This window comes from Geotrypetes seraphini, chromosome 2 (genome assembly GCF_902459505.1).
Source record: "Geotrypetes seraphini chromosome 2, aGeoSer1.1, whole genome shotgun sequence".
In the NCBI taxonomy this organism is placed as follows: domain Eukaryota; kingdom Metazoa; phylum Chordata; class Amphibia; order Gymnophiona; family Dermophiidae; genus Geotrypetes; species Geotrypetes seraphini.
The window spans coordinates 176,655,800-176,669,239 of NC_047085.1; the positions used below are offsets into that span (position 1 = coordinate 176,655,800).

The window sequence follows — 13,440 nt, forward strand, 5'->3', positions numbered from 1 at the left end:
GTCATATCACATTAAGAAAGAAATGCCGAAGCGGGACACTTTTAAAGTTGTAACCAATTTCACCTCCGAACGAAGTGCTTCTTTACCCATGTAATATAGTCTCCTGCATAATAAGACTTATCCTCCTATATATCTGCAGTAAAGAAATGTAAATTAAGTGCGTGCTTAATAGATGAGATAAGGATCCAGTTGCAATCAATGTGAAAATACTAGAAGGAGATCCATTTTTCTGCAAAGTATAAAGAGTGTATAGTTCAATGCTAGCTAACAAATCTGCATCTAAATTGTTCAGATTATTCTTCGGTATGTTTGCCACTAGACAAAAACCACAAATGGCAATATAATCACATATATATCAAAAACCTTTCTGAAAGTAAAGACTGCAATGAATGGAACACTCGTATCATTTTCCTGTAGCATAAAGTGTGATTGTTTGTTAACATTCTAGTACAACACTATATCTTGCTGTCTATAACCAAAGTATACATCAATAATTGCATTAGGCACTTCGAGGCCTTTTATGTACAGTGGTAGAGGTACAGGAAATTGTTAGTCTTTAATCAAAAGATGAAGCAGCCAGGGCTGCAGCCGCTGTAGAGCAATCTATTCTTTTCTAATGGTCCTGAGTATCCACCGGACTTAGGAGATTCTTAGCAATTTAATCCTTCGGCAGCATATGGTGCAGTGCCTGTGGTTTCAACCTCTTAGTTTGAGACTGAACTCTGAGGAGTTTCTTAGAAATCAGACTCCACAGGTGATCCTTGAGGGGAGGAATGCTGGCCTAGTGCCTAACCCTCAGTAGGAAAGATAGTTTTACCATGTGCCCAAGGCCCCGCCCCCAGGAGGGACCTAAGGCTCCCGGGCCTATTCTGATTGGCCCAGGCGCCTTAGGCTCCACCAGTAGGCGAAGCTTTGGGACGGATGGGCCAATCCGGCCTCATTCCGTCGTTGGCTGCCTGCCGGACAGGCGGGTTTGGCTCCCGTCTGTCTGGCCAACTACACAAAGGTACGGGGAAGGGGGTGGGGGTCGGCCAGGGGGGCGCGGGTCAGCTGGAGGGGCGGTCGGAGGTTCTTGGGGGGGGCGGTCGGTGGGGGGAGCGGGGTTTGCGTCGAGGGCAGGAGGGCCTGGGATCCCTCCTGCCCATAATGTAGTGCGGGGTGGGGGTAGGGGGTCACCATGGCTAGGAGGGTTTGGGCTCCCTCCTGGCCCGAATAACTAGCGGGGGGGGGGGGGGGGTCGCCAGGGCCAGGAGGACTTGGGCTCCCTCCTGGCCCGATATTGTCGGGGAGTTGGCGGGGCAAGAGGGCTTGGGCTCCCTTTTGCCCCGATCATGTCGGGGAGTCGGGGGGGCAAGATGGCTTGAGCTCCTTCTTGCCCCGATCGTGTCGGGGGTGCCGCGGTTGGCTGGGCAAGAGGGCTTGACGTCAGAGAATGGGCGGGACCGCCAAGAGGAAGCAGCAGGACACCGGTAGGAGCTTCTACATGATGGGAGGGGGGGGGTCGGGAGGCTGTGGGGGTGCGAGCGGTCCTTCAGGGTGGGGGTGCGGGTGCGTGCGAGCGGTCCTTCGGGGTGGGGGTGCGAGTGGTCCTGCGGGGGGGGGGGGTGAATCGGACGTCAGAGGGGGCATCAGGCTTTCAGGGTGGGGACAGGACTTCAAGGGGGAGAGGAGAGTCGGGGCGGGCGAAAGGAGAGTCGGGGTGGCCAGAGGAGAGTCGGGGCGGGCGAAAGGAGAGTCGGGCGGTGACAGGAGAGTCGGGCAGCATGTGCGGTATATGGGTGTGCGCGGTATATAAAAATTTCTGTACATAAATTTGTGTTTTCCGCGCGCTATACCCATGTGCGCGTTTTACACGGGTGCGCGTTATCTACGTGAAAATACGGTACTGTCTGCCTCTGCCCACCCACCCAGCCCTAGGTTCAAATTACTCTTATACTCTTAAATTACCCTCCCCATTTCCCCATTTGATCTTAACAAGGACAATCTCCACAAACCTGAAACACCTAACCCCCATGCCCTCTCACTAAATCTGGAAACTCACCCTTTCCTCACACCTGAAGAGGTACTGAGGGAGGATCTCCTCTGCTAAGGAGAAGAAAAATCCATTGGAATATCTTGCCTGCTGGCATTCAAACTTGGAAAATGTAAACTTGTAGTTCTCTTTTTTTACCTCAGCAAAATCAGTTAGGCAATAGTGTAGCCTTTAGAGTCACTATTACGATTTCATACAAAACAGTGTTTAGTCTAGATCAGTATTTTAGGTTGCATTTCAGGGTATAAAATCAGATTAGGGAACAAATATCATCTGTTGAGGAAAATCTCTATTTGGTGTTAATACCTTCCTGCCCACCCCAAGGCGGAGGTTTTTTTTTTTTATTTATAGGTTCTTCAGCCAACCAGGAATAGGGCATTACTTTGGTAGAATTTTTCTGCTCTTTCTTTATTATTCCAGGTATAAGTACTTCTGCAACCACAGTATGGCTGAGAAACATCGTGTCAACACAGCTGCTGCTCAGGTTACAGCTTCTGACTCTGTGCAGACAGAAAATGCTACCCAGGCAGAGGGAGTGGTTCCATGTATAAGCTGTCTTTAGCTTGAATCCCTCATGAAGGAAGTTAAGGAACTGAGAGAGGAGATGGCAAGTCTGAGAAGCATCCATAAGAATGAGAGGTACATTGATGAAATGGTTCATGAAGCGTCAAAGATTTTCAGCAGTGGGGAAGAAGAGGCTGTGCTGAGGGAAGACATTTGGACTCAGATTACGGAACCCTGCAAGATTAGTACTGTGACTCCACTTGCCCTTGAACTGAAGAACTAGTATGCTGCCCTGGAAGTGGAGGAGATGGAGAGCATCCCAGGGAGAGGAAGGACCAAAGCTTGAAATCCCCAAAATTGCTGAATCCATGACCACTAGGAGGTGTAAGGTAGTGGTGGTTGACAATTCCCTTCTGAGGGGTACAGAACTGTCCATCTGAAGACTAGACATGATGTCCTGGTAGGTATGCTCTCTGCCAAGATGTTACAGAGAGATTACCAAGACTCATCAAGCCTGATGACTATTATCTGATGCTGATCATCCACATTGGCACTAATGATGCTGCCAGGTTCCCCTGCGAATATATCAAAAGTGACTTTGTGGCTCTGGGAGAGAAGGTGAAACAGACAGGAGCGCAGGTGGTATTCTCGTCCATCTTCCCTGTTGAGGCTAAAATCTATGGCAGTGAAGCTCACATCCTGGAGATGAATGCATTGCTACGTGGATAGTGTCATCAAGAGCATTTTGGCTTCCTGGACCATGGAATGATTTTCTAAGGGCTGTTGAGCAGGGGATGGTATGCATCTATCAAAGAAGGGAAGAAGTGTCTTCAGCAGCAGGCTGGCTAATCTACTGATGAGGGCTTTAAACTAGAAGCGATAGGGCAGGGTGATCCAAGCTCCCGGGTGAATATAAGCCCTCAGGTAAGTAAATCACTGAATACCTCTACACAGATGGGAAAAGGGGGCAATGGCTGGAAAGCAGTATATACTAATGCTCGAAGTATGGGAAACAAGATTCTGGATCTAGAAGCTGTGATGGAAGAAGATGAGTTGGATTTAGTGGCACTCACGGAGATGTGGTTCACAAAGAACCATGACTGGGATGTAGTTATACTGGGCTATAAACTGTTCAGGAAAGACAAGGTAGGAAGAAAAGGAAGTGTAGTAGTATTACCGTATTTTCACGCAAATAACACGCACCCGTATAAAACGCGCACACGTGTATAGCGCGCAGAAATCACGATGATAAGCACAAAAACTTTGGTATAACGCGCTCACGATTATACCGCGCATGCTGCCCGACTCTCCGTTCACCCCCCTGACTTCCGTGCACTGCCCCGCCTCTCCGTGCGCTGTCCCGACTCTCCGTTCACCCCCCCTGACTTTCGTGCACTGCCCCGACTTTCCGTGCGCTGTCCCGACTCTCCGTTCACCCCCCCTGACTTCCGTGCACTGTCCCCCCTTGAAGGTCTGTCCCCATCCTGAAAGCCTGATGCCCCCCCCCCGACGTCCGATACATCCCTCCCCCCGAAGGACCGCCGATTCCCCAACAATATCGGGCCAGGAGGGAGCCCAAATCCTCCTGGCCACGGCGACCCCCTAACCCCACCCCGCACTACATTACGGGCAGGAGGGATCCCAGGCCCTCCTGCCCTCGACGCAAACCCCCCTCCCCCCAACGACCGCCCCCCCAGCCGACCCGCGACCACCCTGGCGACCCCCACGACCCCCCCATCCCCCTTCCCCGTACCTTTGGTAGTTGGGCCAGAAGGGAGCCCAAACCCTCCTGGCCACGGCGACCCCCTAACCCCACCCCGCACTACATTACGGGCAGGAGGGATCCCAGGCCCTCCTGCCCTCGACGCAAACCCCCCTCCCCCCCAACGACCGCCCCCCCCAAGAACCTCCGACCGCCCCCCCAGCCGACCCGCGACCCCCCTGGCGACCCCCACGACCCCCCCCACCCCCCTCCCCCGTACCTTTGGTAGTTGGCCGGACAGACGGGAGCCAAACCCGCCTGTCCGGCAGGCAGCCAACGAAGGAATGAGGCCGGATTGGCCCATCCATCCTAAAGCTCCGCCTACTGGTGGGGCCTAAGGCGCGTGGGCCAATCAGAATAGGCCCTGGAGCCTTAGGTCCCACCTGGGGGCGCGGCCTGAGGCACATGGTCGGGTTGGGCCCATGTGCCTCAGGCCGCGCCCCCAGGTGGGACCTAAGGCTCCAGGGCCTATTCTGATTGGCCCACGCGCCTTAGGCCCCACCAGTAGGCGGAGCTTTAGGATGGATGGGCCAATCCGGCCTCATTCCTTCGTTGGCTGCCTGCCGGACAGGCGGGTTTGGCTCCCGTCTGTCCGGCCAACTACCAAAGGTACGGGGAAGGGGGGTGGGGGGGTCGTGGGGGTCGCCAGGGGGATCGCGGGTCGGCTGGGGGGCGGTCGGAGGTTCTTGGGGGGGGACGGTCGTTGGGGGGGAGGGGGGTTTGCGTCGAGGGCAGGAGGGCCTGGGATCCCTCCTGCCCGTAATGTAGTGCGGGGTGGGGTTAGGGGGTCGCCGTGGCCAGGAGGGTTTGGGCTCCCTTCTGGCCCGATATTGTCGGGAAGTCGGCGGTCCTTCGGGGTGGGGGTGCGAGTGGTCCTGCCGGGGGGGGGGATGTATCGGACGTCGGGGAGTCGGCCGGGCAAGAGGGCTTGGGCTCCCTCTTGCTCCGATCGTGGGTGCGGGTGGGAGCGCGTGCGAGCGGTCGTTCGGGGTGGGGGTGCGAGTGGTCCTGCCGGGGGGGGGGATGTATCGGACGTCGGGGAGTCGGCCGGGCAAGAGGGCTTGGGCTCCCTCTTGCTCCGATCGTGGATGCGGGTGCGGGTGGGAGCGCGTGCGAGTGGTCGTTCGGGGTGGGGGTGCGAGTGGTCCTGCTGGGAGGGTGAATCGGGCGTCGGGCGGGGTGGGAACTATGTTTTAAAACTTTTGTATACCGCGCTCACGCATATAACGCGCGAGGGGTATGCGCGGTAGGTAAAAACGCGTATAACGCGCGCGTTATATGCGTGAAAATACGGTATATGTTATAGATCATACTAAAGCCACACAATTGCAGGATCTGCAGGGCAAGGAATAGACACTGTGGATCAATTTGGAAAGAGGGAATGGTAAATATATTTATATTGGTGTGACCAATCAATTACAGAGAAATGTATATTGGCACTAGATCCCAATGTGTCACATTAGTATAAACACTTGTTTTGAAAAAACAGGCACTATTAAGGACAACCATGGCAAATTGTAACCTAAAAACTCTATATTTGTTGGTACAAGACCCCTAGTTTGTATCAACTTAGGATACAACCTTTGAAAATATTGGGAGTAGAGTCCTCTCTTTAGCAACCATTTAGATTATTTAGACTTTAATTAATTTAATTTAAATTTTTTACTTTAATTTGGGGTTTTATTTTCTTTCTTTTTTTTTGCTTTTCTATGTTTTAGTGATGTTCCTTTCTCTTTTTTATTATTTGTAAACCGTGCTGTTGCTAAACCAAAGTGCGGTCAAAATTTTTAATAAGCATAAACATATTGTAAACTTGTACTGTAATTATGTCATATATTGTTAACCTGTTAACAATATAATATGTATGCTTAATCTCTAATCCATTCTGAACTCTTTGGGGACAAAGGGATAGAAAATGAATTAAATAAATATATAGGCCTCCTTCACAGATGGGAGAAGTGGACAAAGATTTAATAGTAGACATTCAGAATATATCTAAAAAAGAGGACGTTTTACTAATAGGTGATTTTAACATGCTGGATGCTGAATGGGGTATTCCTATTGCAGGGTCTTCTAGAAGTAGGGAGATCCTGGATTTTCTACAAGGAGAACTGTTCCAGCAGTTGATAATTGAACCCATGCGGGATGGAGGTCATACTGGACTTAGAACTTACAAACAGTGAAAGTATTTCTGATGTTACAGTGGGTGATCATCTGGCATCCAGTGATCACTGCATGATACGGTTTAATATTAAGACTGGTTTAGAGAGGGCTCATTCAGAAGTAAAGGTTCTAGACTTTAAAAAAACTAACTTTGTTCGGATAGGGGATTATGTCAAGGAATTGTCTGGATGGAAACATCTGGAAGGAGTAGAAATGCAGTGGGCAAAACTGAAAGGAGTAAATTGTAAGGGCAACAAACCTTGATAATTTCCTCATCTTTGTAAAGAAATGATGCGTAGTATTCTTCTTTGCCTTCTGTGTTTTTATTGGCTTGGTTTTTATTGTTTAAGATTGTGAGCCACTTTCGTTTAAAGAGGATTCTATATGTTTTAAATAAATGAATAGATATTAGACTTGGGTGATCATTCAGAGCCCACTGCAGGCTTCTGGTTTGTTACTGAGCAGTAGAGAAGAGGCAAAAGGCCTTTCCCCTCCAAATCTTGGGCAGTGGTCCTCAAGGCACATCCAGCACTGGTTTACAATCCATTTCATGTATATTCATTGTAATAATCTGAAAACCTGACTGGCTGATTATGATTTAAGGACTGGATTAAGAAATGCAGATCTAAGAAACCTACTTAATTCCCCCCTGATCACATCTCAGCTGGGATTTCAACTAGAACAATCTTAGGCTCTTATCCTCTTATGCGATTTCTAGGGATATTTTGCCTGTAAAAGAGCATATTAAGACAAATTCCTAGGGCCGGATTAATGGGTAGGCTCAGGAGGCATGTGCCTAGGGCCAGAACTTGTCAGGGGGGCCTGCTGAAGGAGGGCAAACAGATGGACTCAGTAAATTTTTTATTTTTTTTTTTAAATGGCGACGGGCCCCCCAGCATGGACGGCAACTTCGGGAAAGTAAGATTGGCAATGTGGCTGCCCCCCCCCCCGGCAACCATTATTTTGTAAGCGCTGCTTAACTCAAAGCTTCCTCTCTGACACAGCTTCCTGTTTCCGCCTAGGCGGTTCGCGTCAGAGGGAAGCTTTGGCAGAGCAGCAGCACCGCTTGCAAGATAAACAGTTGCCATTGACAATCTTACTTGCCGACACAACGCTGCTTATGTCGAGGCCCCGGGCCCATTTGAAAAAAATTTAAAAAATCGGAAAGGTGAGTGATTTGTGTGCCTAGGGGGCCGACGAATTAATCCTGCCCTGCAAATTCCCCTCCTGCAGTATGGTCATTAATGACATCCAGGTTACACCTGTAACATGTTCTCTACAGACAAGATTGATCATGCATACAAATGGATGATGTCGTCTGACAGTGTAGGGACAGAATGACTCTCTCAGAGCTCCAAACTAGTGGAAGGTTCAGGACATGCACGGCTCTTCCCACTTGCAGCATTTCCCTCCCTTAGCTTAAAACTCATGATCAACTTTTAAGAAAAGCAGGTGAGATTATATCTGATTTATCCTGTTGTCTATGTACATGTTGTTGCAAGCTAGGCCCCTGCCTAGGTCAGCAGGCGGCACTACCAGTGGCCTCTCCAAGATTAGTGTGGCTCCCCCTGGAAATGGAAAGGCCCTTCAGGAGGTTCAGAACAGGCGTCCACCTGATATATCCAGCATACTCTGTGCAATGCAAGCAAATATGACTTCAAGGCAAATGCAGTGTTCAATAATAAGCTTTGACTTTTTATTTGACCCTTTAACTGGTAAATACTTGGAGTAACCACTTTCAATAAAGCAGTGAAAAGAAAAATGGAAAATAAACCCCATAAAGTCAAAACTCCTTCTTAGCAGTGATTCAAATGTAATGCAAACCAACTTTATGATACCCATGGGCTTTGTGGCTCCCTGAAGAAAGTTCTCTTCACCAGGGTATTGGGCTAAAAGCCCTTTCAGTCCAAGAGTCCCCTCAGTCTTCATGTAGGTAAGTGAATTAAAAAACCACAATTCAAGCAAGGAAAAAAAAAAAAGGCAAATAGTAACCTCAAGGCTTTGAAATCCAAATGTCCTGCACTGCAGAAGAATCAAGCTTCTGAGTTTAAAAAGCTTTTAAACAGTAATGGGAAAAATACAATGTCCTTGTAGCAGAGTTCAAAACACACTGCAAACTTCACCAACTTCTGAAACCTTCACAACTCGGGTTTCTAGGTGTTTCCTTACTGTTAAGTTCCAACTCTACTTAGGAAGATTACCAGTAGCCAGGGCAGGATTAATTTGTCGAGGGCCCCTAGGCACACAAGTCCACAGGGCCCCCCTGCCCTGCCCCGCCCCATGCCCTGCCCCCATTTATTTACCCATTTTCTTATTTACTTCTTTCTTTCTTGTTTGTTTTGAATTTTAAAAAAAACCAAAAACACAAGATTACCATACCAGTGCCATGTACAGTTTTTCTTCTATGCAACCTCCAAACATCTCTGAATAAATCCCTCCTTCCTTCCTAGAGGAAGAGATCTTCAGCTGGGAGGCCCACCAATTTATTTTTTCCATTTGGGTAGGAGGTATGGGGCATGGCGGAAAGAAAATTTAGTGCCCGTCATTTTATTGGACTAAAACATTTCCCACTTAGCTTTCAGAGATTAAAACCTCTTTCTTCAGGTCAGTAAACTATACTGCACTGCTGTTACAGTATCCTTGTCCTGATCTGAGGAAAGGAGTTATGGTCTCTGAATTAGTAAAACATATATTAAAATTAGTCTAATAAACATGTTCACCTTATTTCAATTTTCTATTAATAAACAATTATCAACACAGCTATACTAATACTTTATCCTAAAACAAAAATAAATAAATAAAACAAATAATTTTTTCTACCTTTGTTATCTGGTTTCTGCTTTCCTCATCTTCTCATCGTTCTCTTCCTTCCATCCTCTGTCTGCATCTCTTTGCTTCCTCCATATGGCATCTGCTCTCTTTCAATGCCTCTTCCAGAAATTGTCTGCCTCTCCCTTTCATCTCTCCCTCCCCCTCATTGGTGTAGCATCTATCTACTTCTCTCCGCTCCCCGCCCTCCCCCCATGGTGTGGCATCTGTCTTCTTCCCTTCCACCTCTCCCTTCTTCCCAGCAGATTTTAGCATCTCTCTTTCTCCTCCTTTCCTCCCCTCAGGTCTGGTATCTGTCTCCTTCCTCCTCCCAGGTCTGGTATCTGTCTCCTCCCCTCCCCCCCTGCTTTGGAATCTCTGCTCCACTCCCTTCCTCCTGTTCTTTCCTGGTCTTCCTTCTCAATTTATTTTCTGCCTCTGTCTAAATTCTTTCTTACTATTCAGTCCTCAATTTCTCTCTTTCATTGTGTCTACCTATAGCTTGCCACCTCTTTCCCTCACCCCTTCCAGTATCTAACTCTATCCTCTTCCCCAATCCAGCATGTGCCCTTTTTCCTTTCTCCTCCCCCTTCCAGCATCTGCTTCCCTCTCTCACCCCCTTCCATTCAATGTCTGTCCTACCTTCTCCCCCACACTTCCATTCAGTGTCTGTCCCCCCTCTCTCGTCCCCTTCCATCCACTGCTCACCCTCTCTCTCTCTCTCCCATATGGCATCTTCCCTCTTTCTGTGTCCCTTCAATAAACTGTCTGTCCTGTGCCTATTCTCTCCTTTGTACATGATTCATTTCAGCTTCACCCCCCTCTCCATTTTTCTGTCTCCACCCCTTCCCCTATACTCTGGCATCTCTCTCTTCTCCTTTCCTTCCTTCCCACTCAACCCCATGGCCTGGCATCTCTCTTCTATCTCTCCCTCCCCCTCCATACTCTGGCATCGCCTCTCCTTCCTTTCCCTCTGGTCTGGCATCTGTCTCCTTAGTTTTCCTTCCCTCCCCCATGCCCTGGTATCTTTCTTCTCTCCTTCTCTTCTATCTCTCCCCTTGACATTTTCTCTTCTTCCTTGCCCCTGGTCTGGCATCTGTCTCTTTCCCTTCCCTCCTCCTCCATGGTCTGGTATCTCCTTTTCTTCCCTCCCATGGTCTTGGCATCTCTCTTCTCCTCTCCTTCCTTGGTCTTCCTTCTCCCTCCTTCCCTCTCTCTCCCCAATTGGGTGCAGCAGCAGCATTCACCCCCTCCCCCTGACTGCCTGGTAAGGTGAGGTCAGCTTCCCTCCCTCCCATTCCCTTGCTGCCCTCTTGCCCCTGAGATCCATCAATATCCATTGCTAGACAACGGGAGGAAGTGTTTGTAAGTGCAGCTCCTAGGCACACATGAAATGAACCCTCCATCCTCTTGGCTGCAGATCAAATTTGCTGCAGATCAAATTCTCCCACCCTCATCTTACCCTCCCTCCTATACCCTCTAGATCCAACTACCTAGAAACCTCCTACCCAAAGTCCATTCTCACTCCCCTCATCCAATACCCCTTAATAAAGGTCAATAGGTTCCCCTCTAATAATGCCTCGGTATCCCATAGAAATGGGTTAAAACAAACTAGGCAATGATGTCATAAAAAAGAAAAAGAAATATAAAATAAATAAAGTAAATTAACAAAACAATAGTGATAGGAAAGGAAAATACCGTTGAAAGAAATGTTGAAAAGCAAAAGCACCCGCTGTACACAACAAAACAAAGGTCCAGCATGTCAATGCCCCCCCCTCCCTGCCAATTTGGTACCATGATACCCTATTTTTTAAAAAGACATAAAAAGAACTCCAAAAGATAAAGAATAGGCAGCAAAATGGCTGGGAGAGAACGAACATCCTATTTTCCTTTACAGAGTCCTGCAGGAAAGATCGTTCCTCAATGCCCCAGCGCAAACACACCAGCTCGCAAGGCCCTACTTTCCGCCACAAGCAAGGAACCCCCATCCAAGCAAAAAGTAATTTTAAAAAAGTCTAAAACAGAAGGTGCCTTGTAAGCCCTTCCAGCGTTGCATCCCAGGAGCATTCTGACCAGCAAATCTGTCCATAAAACTGTGCCCTCCAAGCCAGTAGACTTCAATTAGCAAGACCAGAAGCACTAGGCAGCATGAGCAGAAGCCTGAAAGCTACCGTAGCGTTAGCGATTCGATTCCCTCTAGCAGCCTCGGGGCCTGCCTCCGCGGAAAAAGGAAGTTGCATCATCGGAGGTGGGCTGAGGCTGCTGGAAGGAATCAAATTCCTAACGTTACAGCAGCTGTCAGGCAAATTGCAATAAAGAGAGAGAGCCTGCTAGTCGGGGGGTGGGGGAGGGGGGGCAGGGCAGGGAGAGGTGCCACTGTGCTAGACTGGAGCATAGTGGAAACAAAATTATGGCGATTGAGGCAGAAATGTGGAAGGCATGCTGGTTCTGTAGATGATGTGACATCATCGTAGCAGCGCATCGGGCCCCCCTGAACTCCTCGGGCCCGAAGCACGTGCCTACTGGGCCTACCCTTTAATCTGGCCCTGCCGTAGCAGGCAAACAGTGGCAAACCTTGCGCATTAGGTTACACAGTGCAAACATTGATCTAATGAGGCTTTTTACCTGCACCGGGGGAAAATATGCCCAGCAAAAAGAAAGTAAACACAAATAATCAGGATGGTTCTTTCCTTTCATTAATTAAAGGCACAGCCCTTTTCTTTCAGAAAAAAAACAAACACAGTTTTCACTTGCAAACATCCAGACTTCATTTCTTCTACTTATCCAGGACCCACCTCCATACAACCCTGTGGCAGTGTCAGCTCTAATGGAAGCTCAGCTGTGTCCAGAGCCTCCCCAGCATCTGGGCTCTCCGTGGCTGGTACCAACGTCTGTTCCTCTTCATCCATTTCAACATCCTACCCTCGCCATGGTTCAGAAGAAATGCAAGACAGAAAGAGTGGGGAAGGGACACCGCACATCAGCCTCAAGGACAATCAATTTATTAAGAACATATAAATTTTAAAAACATGTAAATATAAATAGCTAAAACATAAGGCAAGCTTTACAGCAGGGGTATCCAACCTTTTGGCTTCCCTGGGCCGCATTGGCCGAAAAAAATGTTTCTGGGGCCGCACAAACACTGCAGCAAGACAGAGGAGGGAGCCGGCATGACGGTAAACATCCGGGGGCAGCAGAGGGAAACACTGCATCACCCTTGACCGGGACCCACAAAATACTTCACGGGGCCGCAGGTTGGACACCCCTGCTTTACAAAGAGTCTTTAGTCAGACCACTATAGTAACATAGTAGATGACGGCAGATAAAGACCCGAATGGTCCATCCAGTCTGCCCAACATGATTCAATTTTAATTTTTTCTTCTTAGCTATTTCTGGGCAAGAATCCAAAGCTTTACCCAGTACTGTGCTTGGGTTCCAACTGCCAAAATCTCTGTTAAGACTTACTCCAGCCCATCTACACCCTCCCAGCCATTGAAGCCCTCCCCAGCCCATCCTCCACCAAATGGCCATATACAGACACAGACCGTGCAAGTCTGTCCAGTACTGGCCTTAGTTCAATATTTAATATTATTTTCTGATTCTTTTTGCTCCTCCCTTCACCTTCCTGCCTGATTCAGAGCTCTCTCCTTCAGAAACTCATTGCCACACCCCCTTCTCCTAGGAAGGCGGATGGGCTGTAACTCTCCCGACTTTTTGATTCTACACACATCTTTTGGTTTTCTATGAAGGTGGTCTGTTCCCAGTTTAAAGTACATTAAAAAAAAAAAAAATGAGTTAACAAGATTTTAGAACTAGGCTCTTAAACCGTAATTACATCTTCCTTGGCTATTTGGCTTTGAGAAACAGCCCAGAGAAACTGCTTAGCTATAAAACGAAAAGCTAGCTGCTGCTCAAAAAAGGGCCAACAAGCATGGGGATCTTTCACAGCAAGTGTCAAACTTATAAAGCCAGTTGAATGTTGATCAATTTCAATAATGACTCTCTCCCAATAAGATCAAACATATTGGGCTCCTTTTAGTAAGTTGCGCTAGCATTTTTAGCGCACGCAGGAAATTACCACGCGCTACGCTTCTAGAATGCTGACGTTAAGGTATAGCACATGCGGCAATGTAGTGCGTGCTATTCCGCGTGTTAAAGCCCTAGCACACCT

General features: G+C 48.4%; 1 protein-coding gene across 7 annotated transcripts in view; it reads right to left on the reverse strand.

Annotated features, from left to right (window-relative positions):
* Nucleotides 1-13,440, reverse strand: part of MBP (myelin basic protein) — a 461,835-nt gene that overhangs the window by 284,592 nt on the left and 163,803 nt on the right. For 6 of the 7 annotated variants that reach the window (XM_033934382.1, XM_033934381.1, XM_033934377.1 and 3 more), the window contains one exon: nucleotides 12,065-12,187. The exons of the other annotated variant lie outside the window; for it this stretch is intronic. In XM_033934382.1, the coding sequence (XP_033790273.1) occupies nucleotides 12,065-12,187 (123 nt within the window). The remainder of the gene's footprint in view (nucleotides 1-12,064; nucleotides 12,188-13,440) is intronic. 7 annotated transcript variants of the gene reach the window in all.